Source organism: Lutra lutra, chromosome 9 (assembly GCF_902655055.1).
Source record: "Lutra lutra chromosome 9, mLutLut1.2, whole genome shotgun sequence".
In the NCBI taxonomy this organism is placed as follows: domain Eukaryota; kingdom Metazoa; phylum Chordata; class Mammalia; order Carnivora; family Mustelidae; genus Lutra; species Lutra lutra.
Genome location: NC_062286.1, coordinates 138,106,368 through 138,128,727, shown reverse-complemented (window position 1 = coordinate 138,128,727; position 22,360 = coordinate 138,106,368). Strand labels below are relative to the sequence as shown.

General features: G+C 52.4%; 2 protein-coding genes across 3 annotated transcripts in view; both read right to left on the bottom strand.

The window, feature by feature from the left end:
• Positions 1–7,059: 7,059 nt before the first annotated feature.
• Positions 7,060–8,926, bottom strand: LOC125109078 (protein FAM209-like). The gene is made up of 2 exons (XM_047745720.1): positions 8,574–8,926; positions 7,060–7,405 (listed from the first exon to the last, which is right to left on the bottom strand). The coding sequence occupies exons 1-2, from the start codon at positions 8,820–8,822 to the stop codon at positions 7,142–7,144; spliced, it is 513 nt and encodes a 170-aa protein (XP_047601676.1). The 5' UTR covers positions 8,823–8,926; the 3' UTR covers positions 7,060–7,141.
• A 3,505-nt stretch (positions 8,927–12,431) lies between these two features.
• RTF2 (replication termination factor 2) overlaps positions 12,432–22,360 on the bottom strand; it is a 41,902-nt gene continuing 31,973 nt past the window's right edge. Inside the window, exons 6-9 of one of the 2 annotated variants that reach the window (XM_047745718.1) lie at positions 17,313–17,426; positions 14,507–14,561; positions 13,893–13,988; positions 12,432–12,956 (exon numbers count right to left, since the gene is read on the bottom strand). In XM_047745718.1, the coding sequence (XP_047601674.1) occupies positions 12,778–12,956; positions 13,893–13,988; positions 14,507–14,561; positions 17,313–17,426 (444 nt within the window). In that variant the 3' untranslated portion in view covers positions 12,432–12,777. The remainder of the gene's footprint in view (positions 12,957–13,892; positions 13,989–14,506; positions 14,562–17,312; positions 17,427–22,360) is intronic. The other variant, XM_047745719.1, reaches the window with a different exon arrangement.

The window sequence follows — 22,360 nt, the reverse complement described above, 5'->3', positions numbered from 1 at the left end:
GTGCACTACCCTTCTACCCAGCAATCCCATGTCTAGGCATCCCCCGGTCGATACCCCCCCAACAACACAAAAACACTCACGTACAAGGTTATTCATTGCGTCATTATTTGTCGCTTCAAACTACTGGAAACCACTTGAATGCCCACACGGAACAGTGAAGCAAACTCCTCTCAGTTTTGCTCTGTCCACACAGTGGAGTCCTCTACGGGCGGGTAAAAGAATGAGGAAATTCTCTTTGAGCCAATGAGGAGCCGTATCCAGGACCCGCTCTTTAAAAAAAAAAAAAAAAAAGCAAAGCCCCAAAGAATACTGACAGCAAGCCACCCTTCATGTGAGGAAGAGAGGTTCTAGGGAAACACACGTGTCTGTTCATTTGTGCAAGAGAAGCACAGGAAGGATAAAACAGAACCCAAAGAGGCTCATTCCTATTCCATGGGAAACAGGTGGGGAAGAGGGAATGGGGTCTGCGCGCCCGGAATAGGGACAGGGACCGAGCAGCAGTTCTCAGGAATATCTTGTCCTACATGTTTGACTCTTAGAACCACTGTGACACATCAGGAACCTTCACATACACACAAGTAAAACCAGCCGGAATGTGGGGGAAGCCAAAATGGAATGGATCTAACACACACCTGTGGACTCACTGTCCCACTGAAGAGGGGGCAAGAAGATTTTATTTATTTATTTTAGAGAGAGAGATCACAAGTAGGCAGAGAGGCAGGCAGAGAGAGAGGGGGAAGCAGGCTCCCCGCTGAGCCCGATTCGGGACTTGATCTTAGGACCCCAAGATCATGACCTGAGTCGAAGGCAGAGGCTTAACCCACTGAGCCACCCGGGCGCCCCTGGAAGAAGCATCTTTTTTTTTTTTTTTAAAGCATCTTTTTTTTTTTTTTAATTTATTTGACAGAGAGATCACAAGCAGGCAGAGAGGCAGGCAGAGAGATAGGAGGAAGCAGGCTCCCTGCTGAGCAGAGAGCCCGATGCGGGGCTCGATCCCAGGACCCTGAGATCATGACCTGAGCCGAAGGCAGCGGCTTAATCCACTGAGCCACCTAGGCGCCCCTGGAAGAAGCATCTTGACAGGATGCTGCCAGGCTGCGTTCTGGTTCATAAATGTGCTCCTCGTGGGGTCGGGGCCCAAATCTTGAACTACTTTATGTGTGTCCTAGAATTGAACAAATCTGTAAATACAGATCTCGAGGGCTGGGTTTGTCCCTGTAGGAGGAAGGAGTTATACCCACGGGGCAGGGGGATGGCTAGAATGAACCCAGGTGCTAGGCTGGAATCAGAGACACCAGGACTAAGTCACGGTCACTGATACAGAAATAGAGACCGGGGTGGGGGGCAGCTAAGGCACACGAGCGGGGTGAGAGCTGGGACAGCCCCGTGCAGACCAGAGCGGCTAGCTGCCTGTGCCTGGTTGCCGAGCGCCATTCTCCAGTGCAAGGAACAAGAGCTCTTTGGAGCAGTGGTTGACTCTGAGGCAGGGACTGGACAGGATGGTCCCAGAAGGTCTGGAGTTGCCGGAAAGTAAGAAATTGCTCAAAAGAGGATGGGGCTCGCTCAAAGTACACAGGAGCCCACCTGAGGGAACTAGCAAATGTGAGCAAGAAAATAAATAACAATATTAGATCTGGGAGCGTCTGGGTGGCTCAGTCTGTTAAGCATCTGCCTCCCCCTCAGGTCATGATCCCGGGGTCCTGGAATCGGGTCCCGCATCAGGTTCCCTGCCCAGCGGGGAGACTGCTTCTCCCTCTCTCCTCCCCTGCCCTCCATCCCACTCACGCTCCTCTTTCTCTGAAATGGATAAATAAAACATTTTTTAAAATACTGGATTTTAATACAAGAAAATAAAATATCTATGTGTCTATACTGGTGGCAATAAATAATTAAATAAACGGGGAGGAAAGGACAGGAGTCCCTTACAGTCGTCTCCCAATTAATAAATGAGAAGGAAAGAGGGAAATCAAAATCACCATCTGGCAAATGCCGATGTAATTATTGCAGAAAAGACCGCGGACAGATGCTCGCAGCAGTGGGTGAAAGCTTGAGGGGCCGATTGGTGTAGACTCAGAGCATCCTTTAAGGTGTTTCTAGCTCACAGTGAAGCAGCAGCAGGTGCCTCTCTACCCAAACGATGAAGGTCAGTATGAACAGTGCAGGGATGCAGGCACCGGGACACCACACCAAGTCTCTGGTGCTCTTGCCGAGAAAGCATAACCTCATCCCCATCGTGAGGAAACAAGTGTCGTTCAACCCCAATGGAGGGACACTGCACAGAACAGCTGATCGCTATCTTCTCCACTGCCAAGGGCATCACAGGCGAGCCTGGGGACTGTTCCACTAATGTGGGATGGCTGCATGCGCCCTGGGCTGCTGGCTGGGATCCTGGAACAGAGAGGAATGAAGTGAAATCCACATTAGTTAGTGCACAGTGTTGCCCCCATGTTACAGCTTTGGGATGTCACGATTCTACCCTGGTTACCTGAGCGGCCAACATTCGGGGACGCTGGGGGAGGGGCGTCGGAGAACTCTCTGTGCTCTTGTTTTCTCTAAATCTGGAATGAGTTCCAAGTAGGCTTTCCGAGATCTGGATGGAGTTCCCATTACATGCCAGCTCTGTTCCAGACACTGAGGACACTGCAGTCACCACAGCCGACACTACTCCTGTACCTCATGGAGCTCACGTTCCAGGGGACCAGGAAGAAACAGCTCGATGAAAAGCATAATGTCACACAGTGATGGTATTGCAAAGAAAACACACGGAAGTGGATGAGGTAGCTAGGGTCGCAGAGGGAGATCACCAGGTGGTCAGTGAAGGCCTCTCTGAGCCAGGGACCCTCTGAGCAAAGGTGAGAATCACAAGCATGGCAACCAGCACTGTGGCATCTGGTGGAAAGACTGACGATAGGGAGAGAGGCCATGTGCAAAGGCCCTGAGGCAGAAACAGGCTTGGTATGGCATAGCTGGAAGGAGCTGGGTGACAGGGCTCAGTGGTGGGTGGGATGCTCCTGGGAGTCTGTTGGGACAGCCCAGAGGGGATGCGTCCTGGACTGCTGCAACTCCTGTTGTGTTTTATGTGTGTTTCATCAGACTTTTTGATTTACTGCGTGGCCCTCACCAGAATATAATGTGGAATCTCATTGTAAAATGTTGGCCACGCATCCAAAGTCATACGCATTTTACTGGGGGCCAAAACACACCCTTCCCCACGAGATCTGGCATAAATCTGTGCAGAAATCCCCAAGAAATAAAAATGCATGCCCACACGAACACCTACGGCACGATCCTCCGTAGCAGACCTGTTGGTAAGAGCTGGAGCCCGCAAATGACCAAAGTGTCCCTCGGCACTCAGATGCTGAGATGTGCCCGGAGCGCCGGCACAGAGACCCGCTCGCAGGGAACGCAGGGCGTGGCACAGAGTGGAGAAGCCAGCCTCAAAGGTCGCGTATGCAGTGTGTCTCCGCACTCACCAACACCCTCCAAATGACGGCATCTGAGAGATGGAAACAGAAGCTCGGGTGCCCGGCTGGGCGATGGGGGCGATTCTGGAGCCCACGCGAGGGGCAACGGGCAGAGGTCTCCGGGCTGCCACAGACCTGTCTCTTGGTTGTGGGGGCAGGTGCACCAGTCTCCACGGGGGGCAAAATGGCCCAGAACGCTTCACACACACCGTCCCAATGCCGGGTCCCTGCGTTTGTTTTCCTACCACTGTTACGCCCTACCCCCCTTTTCTTAAAAGATTTTATTTATGGGGGCACCTGGGTGGCTCAGTGGGTTAAAGCCTCTGCCTTTGGCTTAGGTCATGATCTCAGAGTCCTGGGATCGAGCCCCACATCGGGCTCTCTGCTCAGCGGGGAGCCTGCTTCCTCCTCTCTCTCTGCCTGCCTCTCTGCCTACTTGTAATCTCTGTCTGTTAAATAAATAAATAAAATCTTTAAAAAAAAAAGATTTTATTTATGTGAGTGAGTGAGTGAGTAAGTGGCAGAAGGAGAGGGTGAAGGAGGCCCCCGCCGAGCAGGGAGCCCGATGCAGGGCTCCATCCCAGGAACCCGGGATCATGACCTGAGCTGAAGGCAGCGGAGCCACCTGGGCCCCTGGATACCCCTGTTCCTGATCCGCTGCCCATAATCCTTTGGTCCCACTTCTAGGGTTCAGAGGCCAGTGCCTGGGTCAGAGGGAAGGTCACGCAGGCCCGGGAAGCGGCACGTGGAGAGATCCAGCAGGTGTGTGTGTGTGTGTGTGTGTGTGTGCATGCACGCACCGTGTTACTGTTTTCTAATTCCGTCAATAAATTACCACAAACTGAGTGGCTTAAAGCAACACGCATTCCTTATCTCCCAGCTTCTGTGGGCTGGGAGTACGGGTCAGGGCATTGGGGCTGAAATCCAAGGGTCAGCTAGAGCTGTGATCACGGCAGTGACCGCTCCGTCGCAGTCATTCGAGAGAGAGATTGGTTACACGGGGCTGGGTGCCCCAGGGGACCCCCAGGGTTCTGCCCCCCCCACTCCTGTCCAGATACAGGAGAAAGGCCTTGCGGATGACCGTGCCAAGGGGGGCACCGACGGACCTCCCACTTATTCATGAGTCCCTGTTCTCTGCCGCGGGGTCTGGCGTGGGCCCCAGTCCGGGCGCTCACACTGGGTGTAACCCCCCACTGCCCCCCCCCGAGGGACTTGTTTCTAACCAGTAGCTGATGTGAGAGCAGCCACTCCTGGATCACCCTCCGTCCTGTGAGACTGGGTCTTCCTCCTCCCGCTGGCCTGGAGGGAGCAAACCACTGTGTGCGCCCCTCCCCCCACTACTCCCCACCTCCCAGCCTCCCAGGTGACCACAGAGAGCTAGCGGTTACCCAGGGCCTGTCAACTGCTCTTCTGAAACCATGGAGTGTGGTGACAGGAGGAATTGAATTTATGCTAGAACAGCAGATTTCAGTAGTTTAAGCTCTAGATCAAGAATCGAACGCATTTTTGCAGGAAAACATTGCATACGATTGACTGGGTTCAGAAAACACTGTTCTCCAGGCCAAACTGTGGTCTGCAGAGCCCTGCCGAAGGCTAGGCCGAGACTCGGGGACATGATTTAATAGAAATTGCTACATCCAAACGCACAGATTTTGTTCTAATAATGTATAGCTTTGGTCACCTTGCTCTAAGGAAATTGCAAGGTTCTCTGCATTTTCTTACATGCCCCCCCGAACCCCCCAACCCCGTCTTTCATTGCTTGTGATCAAGACGCGACTACAAAACTGTGATTTATAAAATTCCACGTTCGCCTAGCAGACAAACGTGGGAGGTTTGTGACATTTACAGCTGAATAGATCTGATTCCCTTGAACGCTCTCCCTGCTTGTTAGCATGTAAATAAGATTAGCATAAACTAAGAGTTGGCAAACTTCCCGTAAAGGGGCGTCAGTCAGTGTTTTCAGCTCTGTGGGCCGTCGCGTTTGTGTTGCAGTAACTCAAGCCTGCCCACGAGCACGGAAGCAGCCACAGGCAGTCTGGACGTGAACGTGAGCGTCCGGGTGCCAATGAACGTTATGGACACTGAAGTCTGAGTTTCATGTCACTTCCATGTCATGGAATATTACTCCTCTTTTCTCAACCACTTAAAAATAGAAAAGCCCTTATTAGGTCGTGGGTAGTGTAAATAAAAATGGGCAGCAGGCTGGGTTGGGCCCGTCACCCAGGGTTTGTTGTCTCCCTGGCCTTTTAGATGATCTCCATTCATCTAACATCTACACCATGTTAGGATCAGAGATTACAGCCGCTGATATCTGGTGCCTCTGGGTGTGCTGGGAAGACAATTCACGGCAGTCCCATTTGCTTGAACTACTCAGAATACTGAAGGCACAACTCAACTCCTGCCATTTTCCCCATCCTGTTAAGTCAAGACCAGGAGTCAAGTGTTCAGGAGAGACAAGACGGGGAGGAAGGGGCCGGCGGCTTTGGTCTGAGGTCTGACTCCTACACACACATGGGACAGAGCCTGAAGACTTTGCCCAGACAGGAATTCCCGGATGGAGATTCCGGACTCCTCCGCCAGCCACACACAAGATGGACTCAGGTAGGTACAGGGACCTTCCATGTCTTCTCCAGGCTCGCACCTGTGTGTCTGCAGGGCTGCCCGCTGACCTAGACTGGGGGTCAGTAAAGCTAATTTAAGGGTGAGTGTAGTTCCCATCAGCAGCAATAACATACCAAAATGTCCCAGTTTAAATATGCGTTATAAACATTCTTTTTTTTTTTAAGATTTTATTTATTTATTAGACACAGAGAGAGAGAGATCACAAGTAGGCAGAGAAGCAGGCAGAGAGAGAGGGGGAAGCAGGCCCACCGCTGAGCAGAGAGCTCGATGCGGGACTCGATCCCAGGACCCCGAGATCACGACCCGAGCGGAAGGCAGAGGCTTAACCCACTGAGCCACCCAGGCACCCCGTTATAAACATTCTTATCGACTACTTCGGGAAGCCCTTTAGCTCATCTGTATCCAAATTCCCTTGAAAATACAGATCTATTCTCTATTTCTTAATCCAACTAGACATCTGGTAGAAGAAAAAGTCAATACATCTCATGCACAAGACAGAACGAATAAAAACACTTTTCTGGTGAGAAGAAAATCAAATGTTTCTAGAATCCACCATTCCCTGACCTATGCACACATGCACACACACACACACCCTCTTAATTCAATCATTTCCTTTTAAACCTATAATTAAAGTTGGCCTTTGTAATAAATTATAAAGATAAAAATTGGTTCCATCTTTTGCACAAACCGCTACTATAAAGGTAACTACTATGAATATGGTATCTACATCTTATCCCAAATTCCCTAAGCCTAATCGCCCCCCAGGGCCGGGGCATCACCGCTGAGAAGGCTGCCTCTGTTACCATGTTGCTCTCTGTGCTCTCCTCACCACTCACTGCGCTGGGGCTGGTGAAGAAGGCAAAAACAAGAGTAACTGCTGTGGTTACTGGCTTCCCATTTATTTTTTTTTCTTCCATTTTAAAAAAGGAGGAAAAAAAAAAGAAAAAAAAAGGTGCCAACTTGGAGAATTCTTTTTCTTCAGAATAGTTTTATTGGTTTGCATATGGTTTGTCAACACTCAACTTTGTCTCTCCTACTCTGACACACAAATCCACTCATTCCGAGTCTTCTTCGCCCCATATTTCATAGATGGTGATATTATTGTGTGGGTCTGCAGGTACCTCCAAGTTCTGAATCTTGAGGCCAGTGCCGGTTGCCATGGCTACTTTCAGATTCCGCACCTTGGACACGAATTTCACAAGGTCCATCTCCAGTTGGGTTAAGGTATTGAACGCATAGTCTTTGTTGGGGGAAGCATTTTGATTTTTCTTTAGTGGAGAGCGAAATGAACAGCCTCGAAGGGCAGAAGGATTCTGCTCCTGTCAAGAAAGATACTCAGGGTGAATAATATGGTTGCTTTTGTTGGTTTTGACACAGTTCCAAGAGTCAGGCTCCCCTAAGAAAAGATGGTTCTCACACTGCACTCTAGCCCAGGGATTGGCAAACTACGGCCCAGTCTGGCCCACCAATTGTTTTTGTAAATAAAGTTTTATTGGAACACAGCCTTGCTCATTTTTTTGCGCATTACATTAAGGTTGCTTTCAGGCTAAAATGGCAGAGTTGGATCCGTGCAACAGAGACTGTACGTGTTGCAAAGCTGAAAATAGCTACTCTCCAGTCCTTTCCAGAAAAGGGTTGCCAACCCCTACGCTCTCAGTTTGGACACAGGGTCATGAAGTGTTGGGATGTCTAGCAGAAAACATGCCGTACTTCTCTCCCTTTTCCCATCTGAGGACTGTTCAGTCACTTTGAGGAGCTGCTACTTCTTTACACTTTTATCCCTTCACGACAGGTCTTTTTCCTTACCTGGAATAATGACACCATTTCCATCAGTTTGGCAACTTGTAAAAAATAAAGAATTTAAAAAACAACAATAAGAGGAAATAAAAAATTTCTTTTAGGGAAGTTAAGAATCAGGGGCAGTGAATCTGTCTGCGAATTATGTTGACCTGAGACACACCAAGTTCTTAAATCTCTCCTTCATTAGAAAAAATCTCATTTATTAGGATAAATAGCAGGGCGCCTGGTGGCTCAGGTGGTTAAGCGGCTGCCTTCGGCTGGGGTCATGATCCCAGGGTCCTAGAATCAAGTCCCACATTGGGTTCCCTGCTCAGCAGAGAGCCTGCTTCTCCCTCTCCCTCTGCCTGTCTCTCTGCCTACTTGTGCTCTCTCTCTACATATAGCTGTCAAATAAATAAAAATCTTAAAAAAAATTAGGATAAATATCAAGCCAAGCTTTTAATCAGCCAATAAATGGAAGGTCATCTTCAACCGCTAGCCCTGACCCCTGAGGGTCTGGGGACCATTGTCTTCCCTAAGGACACACCAGGAAATGAATGCGCCCACGTGTCGCAGGACCACCAGGCAGGTGCCTCGCAGCCTACTTCGTTCTACTGAGAGGCCCCGCCTATAAGGACTAGCACACGCGTCCCTCCGAGCCTGACCTGACTGAGACAGAAGCGGGGGAGGAATTGGGGCCGTCCTTACCTTACTCTTTTCACTCTCTCCTCGAAACTTCAGTATCGCATACAGCACAACTACGAAAAAGAGCCAGAGCCATTTGCTCCCAAGCCAGCCTGGGGCATGCTCTGGGAGATTCTGCCTGATCCGAAAGTGCCCTCCGCAAGGCACCTTCCCCTGGGGTTCTTTGACTTTCTCTCGCAGAGGAGAAAACACAAAGGCGTAGCCGCAGCAGAGGCACAGAGGCAAGAACAAGAACCATGTTAGCGTCCGCATGGTGAGCCGAGATGGGGGACGAAGTTGCTCATGGTGGGTCTGTTTGCCTGCGCACCTGGAGACTGGGTGCCTAGGGCCAGGCCATTGGTGATGTCACAGAGCCCACTGTGATGACTTCCGGTCAGAGGAGGAGGCTCCCAGGGGTGGTTGTCCAGGAGCAAGGCTTAAAGGGAGGGGGAGAAACGTCAGGTGCATAGTGAGCGCGGGAGGACGGGCACCGAGGGACGCCAGCTCCTTACCAGAACATTCTTTCTGACTCCTGGGAGAGGCCCTCACCTAGTTCTGTTTCTTGCTTGTTGAATCCAGACATGATGGTGAGCAGGTCCCCCCAGCACATGTCACTGTCGGCCCGAGAGCCGAGTGGAGGAGAGAGGACACCAGAGGCCACAGGCTGGGAGCTGCTGGTGTGTTTGGTTTTGTCTGCATTGTTCCTAAACATGATGATTTGCCAATTTTTAGATGTTGGGAGGGACTTGACTTTTAAAACCATGGTTTTTGGCTTCCTTTGAAAATAGGGATGATCTGATCACACTGGGCTGTTCTCTGCTGGAGTCCAATAGGCCCTCTGGGTGGCCGCGCTCTCCTCAGTCCCCACCACTCCCTCTCGCCTCCTACCTCCACTCACTGATCGTCCCTGAGTGAGCGGTGCCTGCGTTAATTAAGGGTATCAATTACTTCATTAAAATTGTTAATTAAAACAGAGTACTTTAGGGGACTAGAACAAAGGGACAACTCTAGGTTAGGTTGTGCAGGAAGGCTCTCCCGAAAAAGACACTTGGGTAGTTTGAGGGGTGACGAGGAAGTGCTGGCATCTGTGCGGCATGAGGACCCAGAGGGAGAAGGACCCAGCCTGTAGGACGATCAAAGCCAATGCCAGGAGGAAAGCCAGGGCTCACTGGCCGGTGTGTTCAAAACCATCAGTTTTTTTTTTTTTTAAAGATTTTATTTATTTGACAGAGAGATCACAAGCAGGCAGAGAGGCAGGCAGAGAGATAGGAGGAAGCAGGCTCCCTGCTGAGCAGAGAGCCCGATGCGGGGCTCGATCCCAGGACTCTGAGATCATGACCTGAGCCGAAGGCAGCGGCTTAACCCACTGAGCCACCCAGGCGCCCCAAAACCATCAGTTTTTAAAATGGTGAGAAACCAAAAGAATCTCATTAAATGGAATACAAGGTGGCGGGTATCTGTTTCCCTGTGTTCTCTGATTCGCAGACTTAGTCCCTAGGAATGAAACGTCCTGCTATTATTAAGGATCCACTGGGAATCCTCCCTGTGCCCCGCACTGTGTTGAGCTGTGGGCATAGAGCAAGGTTTCGTAGGACTACTTGAAACCACAGGGAAGACGGCTCCTGCATGTGCACAGCTCATGGAAAGGCGGGGGCTTTCCTGCAGGAGGTGGTCTGCGAGGGGCTGGCAGGGATGCAAATCCAAAGGTCTGATTAGAAAGGCAGTTAAAGAAGCCCTCCCAAGGGGCTACTTTGTAACTGCTCCTTTGGGAAGCAGGTGGTTGGTGTCTCGGGCCTCGTGCTAGAGGGGGGGGTGCCCCCGTGACCCTTGGGGGCTCATCCTTGGAATCGAGGCTCGGTCCTGATCTCCCGAGCAGCCTCATGTGGGTCTTGTGGGAGAGTTGCCGAGCTATGGCTGCAGGGTATTTTGGGGTGGCCCCGTGTCTGTGTGGACCCTATAATTTAAGTCACCCCCCCAACAGTGCTCTAAAATGTGGCAGTTATGGCGCGATGCAGTGAGGGGCACACAGACTTCTCGTACATGGGTGACCCCACTCCACGGGAATGCTTGGGAAATCTCGTCCCCACCTGATTTTTGTTATTCGGAAATGTTGACATAGATTCCACGACAGGAATCACACTGTCTTGGCTTATACTGTGTTCAAAAGTCTAAAGCACTTTTCAAGAGAATGAGGACAAGTGGAAAAGCAGATATGAAGCAAAGATCTTTGAGCCAAAGTGCTCTCTGGGTCCAAATCCAAGCAAGAACAGGTTCAAGGTGTTGAGTGGAAATCTCAGTTCATTGTGGGGAGGCTTTCGTTAGATTTCTTGGAAATCAAAGACTGAAACAGCCTGTGTTTGGAGCTCTCGCCCTCCCGGGTGCCTCCGGCCTGGCAGAGTGGCTCGGGCCCTGCGGCGTGGGCAGAGGCGGTGGGAGCTTGCGGGTGCGTGGAAGCCTCGCCCCCCCCTTCCGCTGACTGACTGGCAAGTCTCTGTGGGAGAGACGGTGTGGCGTCCTGACCGGACACGAGCTGTGGCCGTGTGTGCGATGCTGCAAGACGTGAAGTGGTCACCGGCCCCTCTCTGTGGTGGGCGAGTCCCAGGAGATGAGGCCCATTGAGGCTTCAGTCAACATAGCGGCAGCTCTGAGCCATGACTGCTCTGCGCTCCTTCTCCTGTGTCCCTGGCACCCTGCCAGGCCCGGAGGAACACAGGCAGACCGTTCCCCGCCTCCAGAACAAGTGCTGCTCCTCGGGGCTCTGTGGACTCCATGCCTTGCTGGACACGGAAGGCTGGAAGCAGTCCCCACGGCAAGCTCTCCGCCGGGGCTGCGGTGCTCGTGGGGCTGGGGGGGAGCCGCAGGGGGTGGCTGCTGAGTGTGGCAGAGGCTGGGGTGGAAGGGCAGGGCAGGGGGACACTCAGAGCTTGGAGGTGACTTTGAGGGGAAGCAGGCGGCCTGAGCTGCTCAAGTTTGATGCTGGGGACACTGTGACTGGGTAACGGGGAAGAACTGGAGACAAACTAGTCCCCACAGAATAAGATTAAGGCTAAAATGAGGTAAATTAAAGTTGGCAGAAATAATGGCTGTTAATATAAAAAAAAAAATGCAACAATTAGGAAATGGTTTTACTGGGCTATATAGGAAATGGGTGAGGAAAAGAAAATGGGCAATTCAGTTTTGTTCTGGAAACGCCCACCACAAAAATCCACTGATGTGAATTGAATTCCGATTAAAATGATTTTCTGCTCATAACAGAGACACCTCAGGGCCGAGCTTCCATTCCTCGGAGACAGAGGACAGGGGGACACAGTCCTTCCGCCCAGGCCTCCGGCCTTTCTCCCCGGCTCCATCTCCCGCATGCTGATGGCAACCGGCCAGGCCCGTCCACGGTGCGACCGTCTCCAGAAAGCTGGGCTGACGTGGGGTGTTCCCAGCTCTGAATCAGTCCCGCGGGACGTTTCCATGCCTGACGTCCGCACACGGGATGGACCAGTAAGAGACACCAATTTTACACAGAATTGCCTTCATCTTCTGCAAGAAAAGGGAACTCATGACGTGGAAATGCTCTCATCGCCATCAGTGGAGAGGCTGTCATTTTCTTAAACATGGAAGAGAGAAAAATACAGATGAGAGAAAAGGCAGACTTGCTTTATTTTTATATCAAACCCTCAGGTACCCAACTAAAAGGCTTTCAACTTGAAAGTGATAAAAATAAAGGAACCTCCCTCAAGACGCGACCGGGAAGGCCGCAGCTCCGCTGGGGGGGCGCAGAGGGGTGCCCGCCAATGGACACGCCGGTGGGGTGCATGGAAAGCTCATGTTCTTTTTTTTTTTTTTTGGAAAGCTCATGTTCTAAAGTCCAATTCCACCTGGTCTGTTTCACTACCGGCAGCAAAATCATTAGAATTTTAGGCAAAATGGGCCACCCCCACACCCCAAGGAATCTGGAGTCTTTATTTCAGCCATAAAAGGTATAGCGAATGCCTCTTTCCAGGCCGCGGGGAGGGCATGAGCCTGAAGGAGGGGGCGGGCAGGGCCCAGCACGTCACCATGGGAACCCACACATGTCACAAGCAGGGGAGACCACGCCAGCTCTGGGGGTTGGGAGGATGACTTTATAGCTCGGTGCAAATGGAGAGCCAGCAGAGGACAGGGCACAGGCATGCCCCGGCCACCTGCCCTGGTGGAAACTGGACGGGCCTGTGTGGCACGGGGTGCAGCACGCACTTCAGAAGCAGTAGGACGTGTGGGTGACCCAGTGGGCGGACTCCTCCTTGGAGCGCTTGGCGGAGCTGTGAGTCGTGAAAAGGGACTTGTAAGCTTCGGACTCTTCGCTGTCCGCAATGGACCGCTTTGGGGGTCCACCCAGAGGCTTCCCGACTTTTCCAGAAGAGCTCCCGTTTGCTGCTGAAGAATGAAAAGCCAAATACGTTAATGTTGGGCCTACACTTCACTCCACATATCGCGTTCTTAAAAAGGGAAAGAAAAAGTCTGTAAATCTCAGGAATCTCCCTCTTCCTTTCTCAGGGTAAATGAGAAAGCACATCTCAACTGCCAACTCCTAGAAACAGATGAGGCTCCTGCACCGAAGTCTATCACTGAAAACCACACCAGTGACTGTTCGCTGTCCTCTGCGCTCTGGTGCCAGCCCTGCGAAAGCTGTAGATCAGCTCGCCTTCGGGAGAAGTGCCACCAGCCTGCCTCACAGTGGCAGGTGCGCAAGTTCCAGGAGGCCCGGTCACCTACCGCCAGGCCAGTGGCCACGCTGTGCAGGGTGGAGGGTGGAACCCATTAACCGTGGCTGGTGCCACTCACGACACAGGATTACACCTTCTTTCGCCTAACAATAAATCTGTGTTGCCTTCTTGTGAAATCTATCTTTCCTTTAAGATAAAGGTGGCAGGGGAAACGCACTGACTTCTGGGCTATGCGTCAAATGTCCCTCTGACACTTGGCCAGAGGCAGGTAAAGGGAAGGCTGGTGGAGTGCCACGTGTGGTGCACGTGAAACCCCAGCCTTATCAGGGACGTTCCCGCCCATGCCCCGAGCCTCAGGCCACTAACCAGTTTCGTGGTACGTCTGAGTCTGGCTCCCTGGGCAGCCTGGCTAGCCTGGTGCCAGAGGCGGACTCAACAGGAGAACAAGTAGCATTGGTGGCCAGACTCCTTCAACCGGGCTTTGAGGCGGAGCGGCTGTGTCTCAGCCTCCCAGAGAGCTCAGGGACTACTAAGAAACATGACTTAGGATCAGCTCGTGCTTTCAGATTCGCTCCGGTGGAACTGGGCCATCAGCTCCTGGGTCGGCAGCCCTCCCAACAGCCCCTGTAGTCTCAGCAGGACCCACCTGCACTCCGGGGAGCTGAGCTGGCTTTCTTCTCTCTAGAATCAAGGCTGGCTTCTTCAGGCTTCCCTGTCTTAATTTTTGATGGCCCTGGAAATTCTGTTTAAAAAATAACGAAAGTAAGGCAGACAAAAACAAAGCAAAAGCATGAATTTTTTTTTTTTAAAGATTTTATTTATTTGACAAAGAGAGAAATCACAAGCAGGCAGAAAGGCAGGCAGAGAGAGAGGGGGAAGAGAGCAGAGAGCCTGATGTGAGGCTTGATCCCAGGACCCCGAGATCATGACCTGAGGCGAAGGCAGAGGCTTAACCCACTAAGCCACCCAGGTGCCCCATGAATTTTTTTTTTTTTAAGATTTTTCATTTATTTGACAGAGATCACAAGCAGGCAGAGAGGCAGGCAGAGAGGCAGGCAGAGAGACAGGGGGAAGCAGGCTTCTGGCTGAGCAGAGAGCCTGATGCAGGGCCCGATCCCAGGACCTGGGATCATGACCTGAGCCGAAGGCAAAGGCTTCAACCCACTGAGCCACCCAGGTGCCCCAAATGCATGAATTTTTGAAAGAAACAGCTCCACAGCCTTATTTTTGCTGAAATATGGCCCTCTTTTAGTTTCTTACCTTCACTGACACCTGGCTTTGAGGCAGACTCTGCCGCCTTGGGTTTCTTTGCTTTCTGTAAAGAGAAAGAGCAAACCCGAGATGTGCTTGAACTCTACTTCAGCGGAAGCGTGGCTGCTGCCGCCGCCCCGGAGCCCACCGCCAGGCCGACGCGGTCCGTGTGAGGGAGGTGCTCGTTCTGGAGCCGACTCTGACCGCACGAGTCCTGAACCCCGCCCCTGGGCATGTGTTTCCAGTTTCGCGCTTCTGCTCCCTCAGGAATACAGCTGAAGAGATCTGCGTGGTTCTCTACTTATATTCCAAAAACCGCATTCTCAAAAATCTTAGTATATGTGCTGCCGAAGCGAGCACGCATTCTCAAAAATCTTAAATGAAGGCGCCAGATTTCAGTGGTACCGGCATCAGCGGTGACTACCGCACACGAAAGAGCGGGTCCAGGAGCCGCGAGGTTATGGATGGGCGCCGCGGGCCGGCCTGTCTAAGATGCACCAAGCCTCACCCACACCGGCCTCTCCTGTTCAGAGCAGCCGAGCTGCTCTGAAACTTGTTTATCTCACCACAGAGACTTCAGGCCAGGGACACTTGGCTGGCTCAGTCTAAGAGCGCGCCGCTGTTGATCATGGGGTCATGGCTTTGAGCCCCACGCTGGGTGTAGAGATTACTGAGAACAAACAAAGACCTGACGCTATGCTAAAGGACACTTGAGCCCATCCTCCTAAACTCTGGATTACTCCTTTTAAGACTTCTAGGCACTAGAATTCTGTCACTCAGAATAATGACATTGGTCAGCAAAAATTTAAGAACCGAAACTAGCCATTCTAAGATCACACAGCTGTGTCAGAACGGATTCAGAGCAGGAACAGAAGGATGTTTATTCAGAGAATTTACTTTAACGTGCACTTTCCTAAGTATCCAAAAGGTGGCGCTAGAGACACACGGCCTAATTATGACCGAAGGCGGCGGGCACTAGAGGCCGGGGGAGCACAGCTTGAACCTGTAATACAGAGAGGCCGAACGACTTGTAACGCTTCTACACAACATAGAAACTTCCCGTTTGCTTCACAGGTGCAAGGCCCACATTCAAATCCGTGAGGATGATCCCCAGTCCTCAAGGAAAGACGACGGGGTTTTGGAGCCTTTCACCAACAGCTGAGGCTTCTAAAAGCAAGAGCAGTAAGAAGTCGGAGAAGAAATGCCATGTCCTGTCCTCAGCTGAGAGTGTATTTGGGAAATACTTTGGTATCCTGGTAGCAGTATCTAAGAGGCATTCCCAGAAGCTGCGGAGAGGGGTGTGCTGGCCCCACTGAGCTTTCAACACCTCAGCGGGAACTCTGGGACTGGAGTCCCTGCAGCGGCTCGTTAATGACGACACAAACGCCAGGAGCCTCGGAAACACTTTTCTTCCCCTTTCGCGCTTTTTAAAAACGGAGCTTGGTCAGTGACAGCAAGGATGAACCAGCAGATCCTTTCTGATAACTGTCAAAATTCAAGCTTTTTTCTTTTTTGCTCATATAACAAAATCACACAAAACCAACAGAATGAGTGCACTTACATTCCGGGGGGTGTAGGGTCCTGTTCTTTCCTCTGTGATGATCAGAAAAACACAACTCCGAAAACCTTTGATGATTACATCACTGATACATGGATGCCCCACAGAGGCAGGCAATTTTCCCCACTACTTTATCGTCCTCAGGACACTGAAACGCATTTCGTAATGCTTCAAAACATTCCTCTTAGTTCTGATCACAAAATTTCTCCCACATTTGCCTTGAACCTAACGTCTTCTGTATTTTTAATCTTATAATTTAAAATTGTGATTATTTAAAAAAATTTATTATCTTTTAACAATCTCTACACCCATCATGGGGCTGGAACTCACAACCTGGAGATCTAGAGTTCCGTGCTCTCTGGACTGCTCTCTGGTGCCCTAACTTGTTTTGAAGAATGAAAAACTTGCTGTTCACAAAAATCACAGGAATCATTTGTAAATATTTAAGAAACAACAAAATTTGCTGCTGGACCTGTAACGGATGGCACACAGAAGGACTTCTTAGCTAATAAACTGTTTTGAGCCTGGTCCTTAGGCCAAGTCAGGAGGCAATGAATCCACCGCTTATGGGACAGGATCCTAGGCCCAGGGCCACAGAACAAAGCCCTCCCACCATGTCTGTGTCCACACAGAGCTTTAGTTGCGGCCATGGGTCCCCAGCACTGGTCTCCCTTCAAAGAGCAGAGGCAGCCCTCGCAACTAGAGGCCGGGCAGGGCTCAGGAAGGCCGGGGGCGGCCCCCAGGCGTGGGAAGGCTACTCAGCCCCACACTACCTGAGGTGCTTCAGCAGTGGGTGGGGGTCGCAGGCTCCCAGGCCCCCCAGATCTCCAGGGGATTCGCAGGACATTCAGACCTGGACGGACAGGCTCTCCGGATGTGCTGTCCACTCTACCGTCCGAGTCTTACACACCCACACTCTTAAAGCCGGCACAGCACAGTGGGGGTGGCGGCCGCACCCCTTCCCCACCGGGCTGCAACCGGGCCTGATCTTGGTGACGCTCCTGAGCACCCCACCCCACACAGGTGCTGTCACCAGCCTCATGTCACAGATGCAGCAACTGAGTAAAGGAGGGCAGAACCGCCATGCCCCCCACAGTGAGCCCAGGCCGGTCAAGGCCATACAAGCACCTCCATCACTGCGCGTCCAAAAGCCAGCACCCGCGGTGCAGTCCCCGGGTCTGCCACGGCCCCACAGCAGAGGCGGCAGGTGGCAGCTGAAGACTCTGAGGACGGGGGTGGACCCCAGGGCTCCATTACCTTCTCCAGCTTTGCCCTCAGCCTCCTCTCCTCCATCCTCCCCTTCAGCGTTTCCACGTCCTCCTTTGTGCCGTTGAGCACGATGACGTCGTCATCCTGGAAGGCGGCCCCACACTGGAGAGGACAGAACACAGGAGAGACTCCATGAGCACGTGGAGGGCCGCTCAGCTACGCCCCCCAGATGCTCCCCAAGCCCAACCACAGCTCTGCGAACCCTCGTGAACTTCCTGCCCGGGTCTCGGCTGAGCCAGCTTGAGAGCGAGCCCTGCTCTGGCCAGTTCTGTGTACGCAGGCAGCATGGCAGGCCCGAGAGGGGCTCTGTGAGGCTAGCCCCACACTGGTGGCTGCGAACCTGCAGGGGGCCCACCATTTCCTAACAGCATCGGGCTTCTTTCCATCCTGGTGTGCCCCTCGGCCCTGACCTCCGGGCGGCGGGAGAAGGGCCCCGTTTACAGCCGCCGCGGCAGCTGCTGGGCACACAGGGAACGTCCGCGCCAGGGACCGGCCTATCTGTCAGCACTTGCTGCTGGTTCGCCTCGGAAGGATCACTCCCTGAGAGCCCATGCTGTGCCCGCCGCACCCCGCTGGCCCCGGGCTGAGCCTCCGTCCCAGACAGAGCAGACGTTCGCCAGCCTGACCTGGCGTCAGGGTCTCCGCGAGTGAGGGGACCCCCGGCCAGTGTCCAATTCAGGAGCTCCGGGGTGAGGCCCCGTCACCCGCATATCTCCCGCATTCTCAGGTGATGTGGACACTCTTGTGGGGGAACCCTGCTTTGAGAACCCCTGCTCCAGCGTCCGGGAAGATGGCCAACTGGGGGAACTGGGCTCGATCCCAGCAGGATAGTGGAAGGACCTGTGTGGAGGCAGGGGCTTCCTTCAGCTCTCTCCTGGGCCCCTGCCCACTCTTGTTCCCATGGGGGTGGGGGCGGGGTGGGGGTCCTGCATTTTCAAAGGCCCGCCTGGGGAGCCCACCCCGCTGAGGGAAGGATTCAGGTGTTCTGTTCTGGGCTCTTCCTCCTCCTGTGGGTCCCAAAGCCCGGACACACCTGTGCATTCCCTGGGCCTCAGTTATCGCATCTGTTAAATGGGAAGTAAACGGAAGTCCCAGCACGGCTGGGAGGAGGTGAGAATTCAGGGTGACGGCTAAGGGAGCGGAGCACAGGGCTGGGTACCCGACAGTCAACCAGAGGGGCTACAGCTGCGGGCTGCGCTTTCCTGGAGGAGCGCGACCCGTCCCGATGCACACCGTCTCCAGGACACATCTCTGTGTTTCTAACTAGCTTCCCTGGGAGAAGCCTCACACACACATGAATGCATGTGTCTTGAGGACACAGTGGGTCTCTGTGCCCTTTCACGGAAGGAGAGCGCACGATTTCTGCTGACACTGCCCAGGTCTGTCCCTTACCATCGGCCACGCAGCCCTACCAGCCTGCTGGGATAAGCGTGAGCCGTGAGCACGATGACGTGCTGACCCCAGGGAGGCCTCGAAAGCCTATCCTGCCCGGAAGAGGAACAGCCACAGACCTACTGTACCCAGAATCTCTTTTCTACAACACATTCTCAGCACAAGACACGGAAGTGCTCTTCTTAAAACTTGCCAAGTTCTTCCCAGCACCTCCCCACACACAGGAGAGCCACTGGACACGGGCTGGCCCCCCAGGGGCTGCCTTAGCTTGGTTATTTACTGTGGTTCTCACCCGCAAAACCCACTGCACACACTGAAGACACCTCCTTTCCTAGGAGGGACCTGGTAAGATGTCACAGCTGAAGAGAACCCCCGCCCCCACCCTCTGGCCCACACAGCCTGAGACCAGGGCCACGGGGAAGTCCTACAACAAGAGAAGGGGGGCTGTTAGCACCTCGCTGGGACTGCCTTGGAAGAAAAGGAGCTTGTTTGTCTCCATCACTGCAGGGAGGCCTCCAGGCTCTGCAGGAGGAGGCCCCCAGGGAAGCCCCACGCTGGGGGAGATTTGGGTAGAGCCTTCCCTTGGGGGATCTCCTTCTTGAGAAGGGAGTGAAAAGGGATCTGCAGGAACAGAATCATGTGGCGGATGCGGCCCAGGGGGGCTGGGGCAATGGCGTCAATAACCCTTCTGAGCACACAACCAAGAGGCAGAAAGGAGTCCCCATTTGTTCCATTAGCCTGCCCCCCTTTCTTCCCCACCTGGGGTTTCCGTGGCTGATTTCCACCAGTTCCCCGCACCCCTTCCTGGAGTGTCGGCAGTCAGCAGCCTCCCTCCCTCCTCTACACGTGACTGTTTAGTTGTCTAGATCGGACTGTGGACCCCATTCTACCTGCAGTTGTGGTGTGTTGTGCCCAGAGTTCTAGTTTTAAAGTTGAATTAGCCACTAACCATAAAAAGTCAGGAACACCTTTCATACTAAAAATTGAGATAGCTTGTTTTCTCCCCCAAATTCAAAAGATCCATTAATACTAAACCCACGCCCTCGAGGCCTTAATTGCTGGGACCTGAACAGGGCTGCCCTTTAGAGCCCAGGCACATGAGTTCCCGCTGGCAGCAAGCCCCGTCCTGCTGGGGGTGCCTGACCCTGGCAGGCTTCTGCCTCTAGGAACTTGCGTGAGTGGCCCATTCCTTGGGAGCAAGTGCAGCCAGAGCAGCAAGCAGCTTTCCATCCACAGTGCCCGCTGCCAGCCTAGGGCTCTTCTCTTGGGACTGAAGGGAGAGGGAGGGCTACTTCTGAAAGTGAGGGGAGGGCTGCAGCAGAGACACGGCTGACCCAAAGGGGCGGACCCTCTCTGCTTATAAAGTAACTCATATCATAAGCGAAAAACACCCATATTTTCCTGCAAATGCATTTTTCTATGTGTACTGTTACTGCACAGCTGAGATCATGTATTTACTTTAAATTAGCTTCTTTTATCACTTATAACTTAGACGCCCCCAAGATGGGAAAAATAAATCACAATACATTCTTAAAAAGGGCAGGCAGATAGTTATTTTAGAGTCTGACAATGTAGAAAGTGCTTATTAAGCTAAAAGAAAAATTATACGTCCATGATCTCTAGATATTAACTTTTTTTTTAAGCATTAGGGGAAAACAAGCCATCCGAGAGAACTGTAAAAAAAAGGGCCGAGAGAACGGGTAGAATTATGATAACATGCTACTCTGCTATTCTGCCTGCAGGCCTGTATCCTGCACAAATGGAAAAGTGGTTTCTCAGTCACTGTTCTTACAAATAATCTTTGCAATGAACACCCAACGGCATACATCTCAGACCCCAAAACCCCACTTGTGGGACTCGTTTATTCTCCATCACTGAAGTCTGTTTCCTACATAATACTTTGTGACACGTAGTAAATGAACGTGTGCCCCTATGTGGGTACTGACTTTTAAAGTAGCGCTTCCCTCTGTCACACCGGAAGCCCCGAGAGGGACGGACTGGTCGTTATCCACCTCAGCTGTGGCCAAGTAGTCCTGCACACACTGGGCACCAGGAAATAATCGCTCTATGCATAAACGAAAACACGACCCAAAGAAATACCTCAAACCAGGATGAAAGGGAATAAAATTTTAAAGCCAAATAGTTCTCGTGAAAAGTCATATGAACTTTACACTCCCTACCACATGTAAGACTTCCCATCACACCACATAATTTGAAGGAACAAAAACGCTTACACTGATCTGAAAGGTAAAAGGAGATAGTTCCTTTTTGGCTTTGATTAAGAAACAAAAATCCCCAGCGCATTCCTACTGCCTCTCGTGCATTACGTGTATATGCTGTAGGTCCACTTTACTTATTAGGATGTTTTTTAAAGACTTTATTTGAGAGAGAGCGCGAGCATGAGCGGGGGCGGGAGGAGAGGGAGAAGCAGGCTTCCTGCAGAGCAGGGAGCCCCATGCGGGGCTTGATCCCAGGACACCGAGATCATGACCTTCGCCAAAGGCAGATGCTGAACCAACTGAGCCGACCAGGCATCCCTACTTATTAGGATCTTCATCCAAAAAATTTTTACTTGAACCAATCTGTGTAAGAAGCTGATACATTAAGCCTGTTGACCTTTGGTCCACTTATCACAATAATTCCTCCCGTGTGTTTGGTTTTATTCTCTATTTCCCTTCGAGCTACGGAAGCGTAAAGCTGTACGCAGGCCACTGTGTTCTCAGTTGTTTCTTCCACTGCTTTTTGCTTAGAGAATCTTCCCCGCTCCAGGTTCAGGATGTGAGGTCCCAGGTGAAGTCCAGCACCGATCCTATCCGCTCGGAATGGGCCACTGCAAAGCGCCCGGTTCCCGAGCACCCACAGGCTGACCTTCCTGACAAGCACTCAAGGTACGGGGGACACAGCTGCACAAGACTGCACCAGTGGCCGGGAGCCTTTCCTTTTCCGATTCTTGCCCGAAAACCTCACCTGCTGGCCTCTGAAGATCTCCCTACAAACACATACAAGGTCTCACCACCACTGAAAGGCGGCACGAATCTGTTTCCGTATAAAAAGTACACCTGCCACACACAGCCACGCTGCGACCCCATGAGCTTAAAGAGACTCGACCTCATCGGCCCAATGACGCAGTTTTCCTATGGCAACAGCAACACCTGTTCTGCAGAAGAGCGACAGGCACCTCGGATCACCTGCGACCAGGTGAAGCGAATTAGGACCCACCTGACTAAATGTCAAATTCAGGTGCCTGGACACCTTCAAGAGGAGGCGTGTGACTCCCATCTCTTGGCTCTGCTCTTCTCAGATCTGTGTGCGGGAAGCCTGAGAGACAGCAAGTGAGGGACGCTCTGAAGCCAGAGAAGGGAAAGGGAAGAGCACAAGCATCTGGCCGCGCAGAACAGCAGAGGGGAAGAGCCGCACCGGCGCAGGCTCCCTCAGCCCGTGCCCGGGCCCCGCCTGCCCCCGGCGGAGCCCCCAGGCAGCGGGCCGGGCACAGCTCCCCTGCGTCCCTGAACGCAGGCCCTCTGGAGAGCCACGCTGAAACGCTTGGATTATGCTGAATGCTACTGAGGAAGCGACAAAAAAAAAAGATTTTTAAAGGACTTTCACTATTTACCCCTTTAATGAAAAGGGCTCAGATAACCACA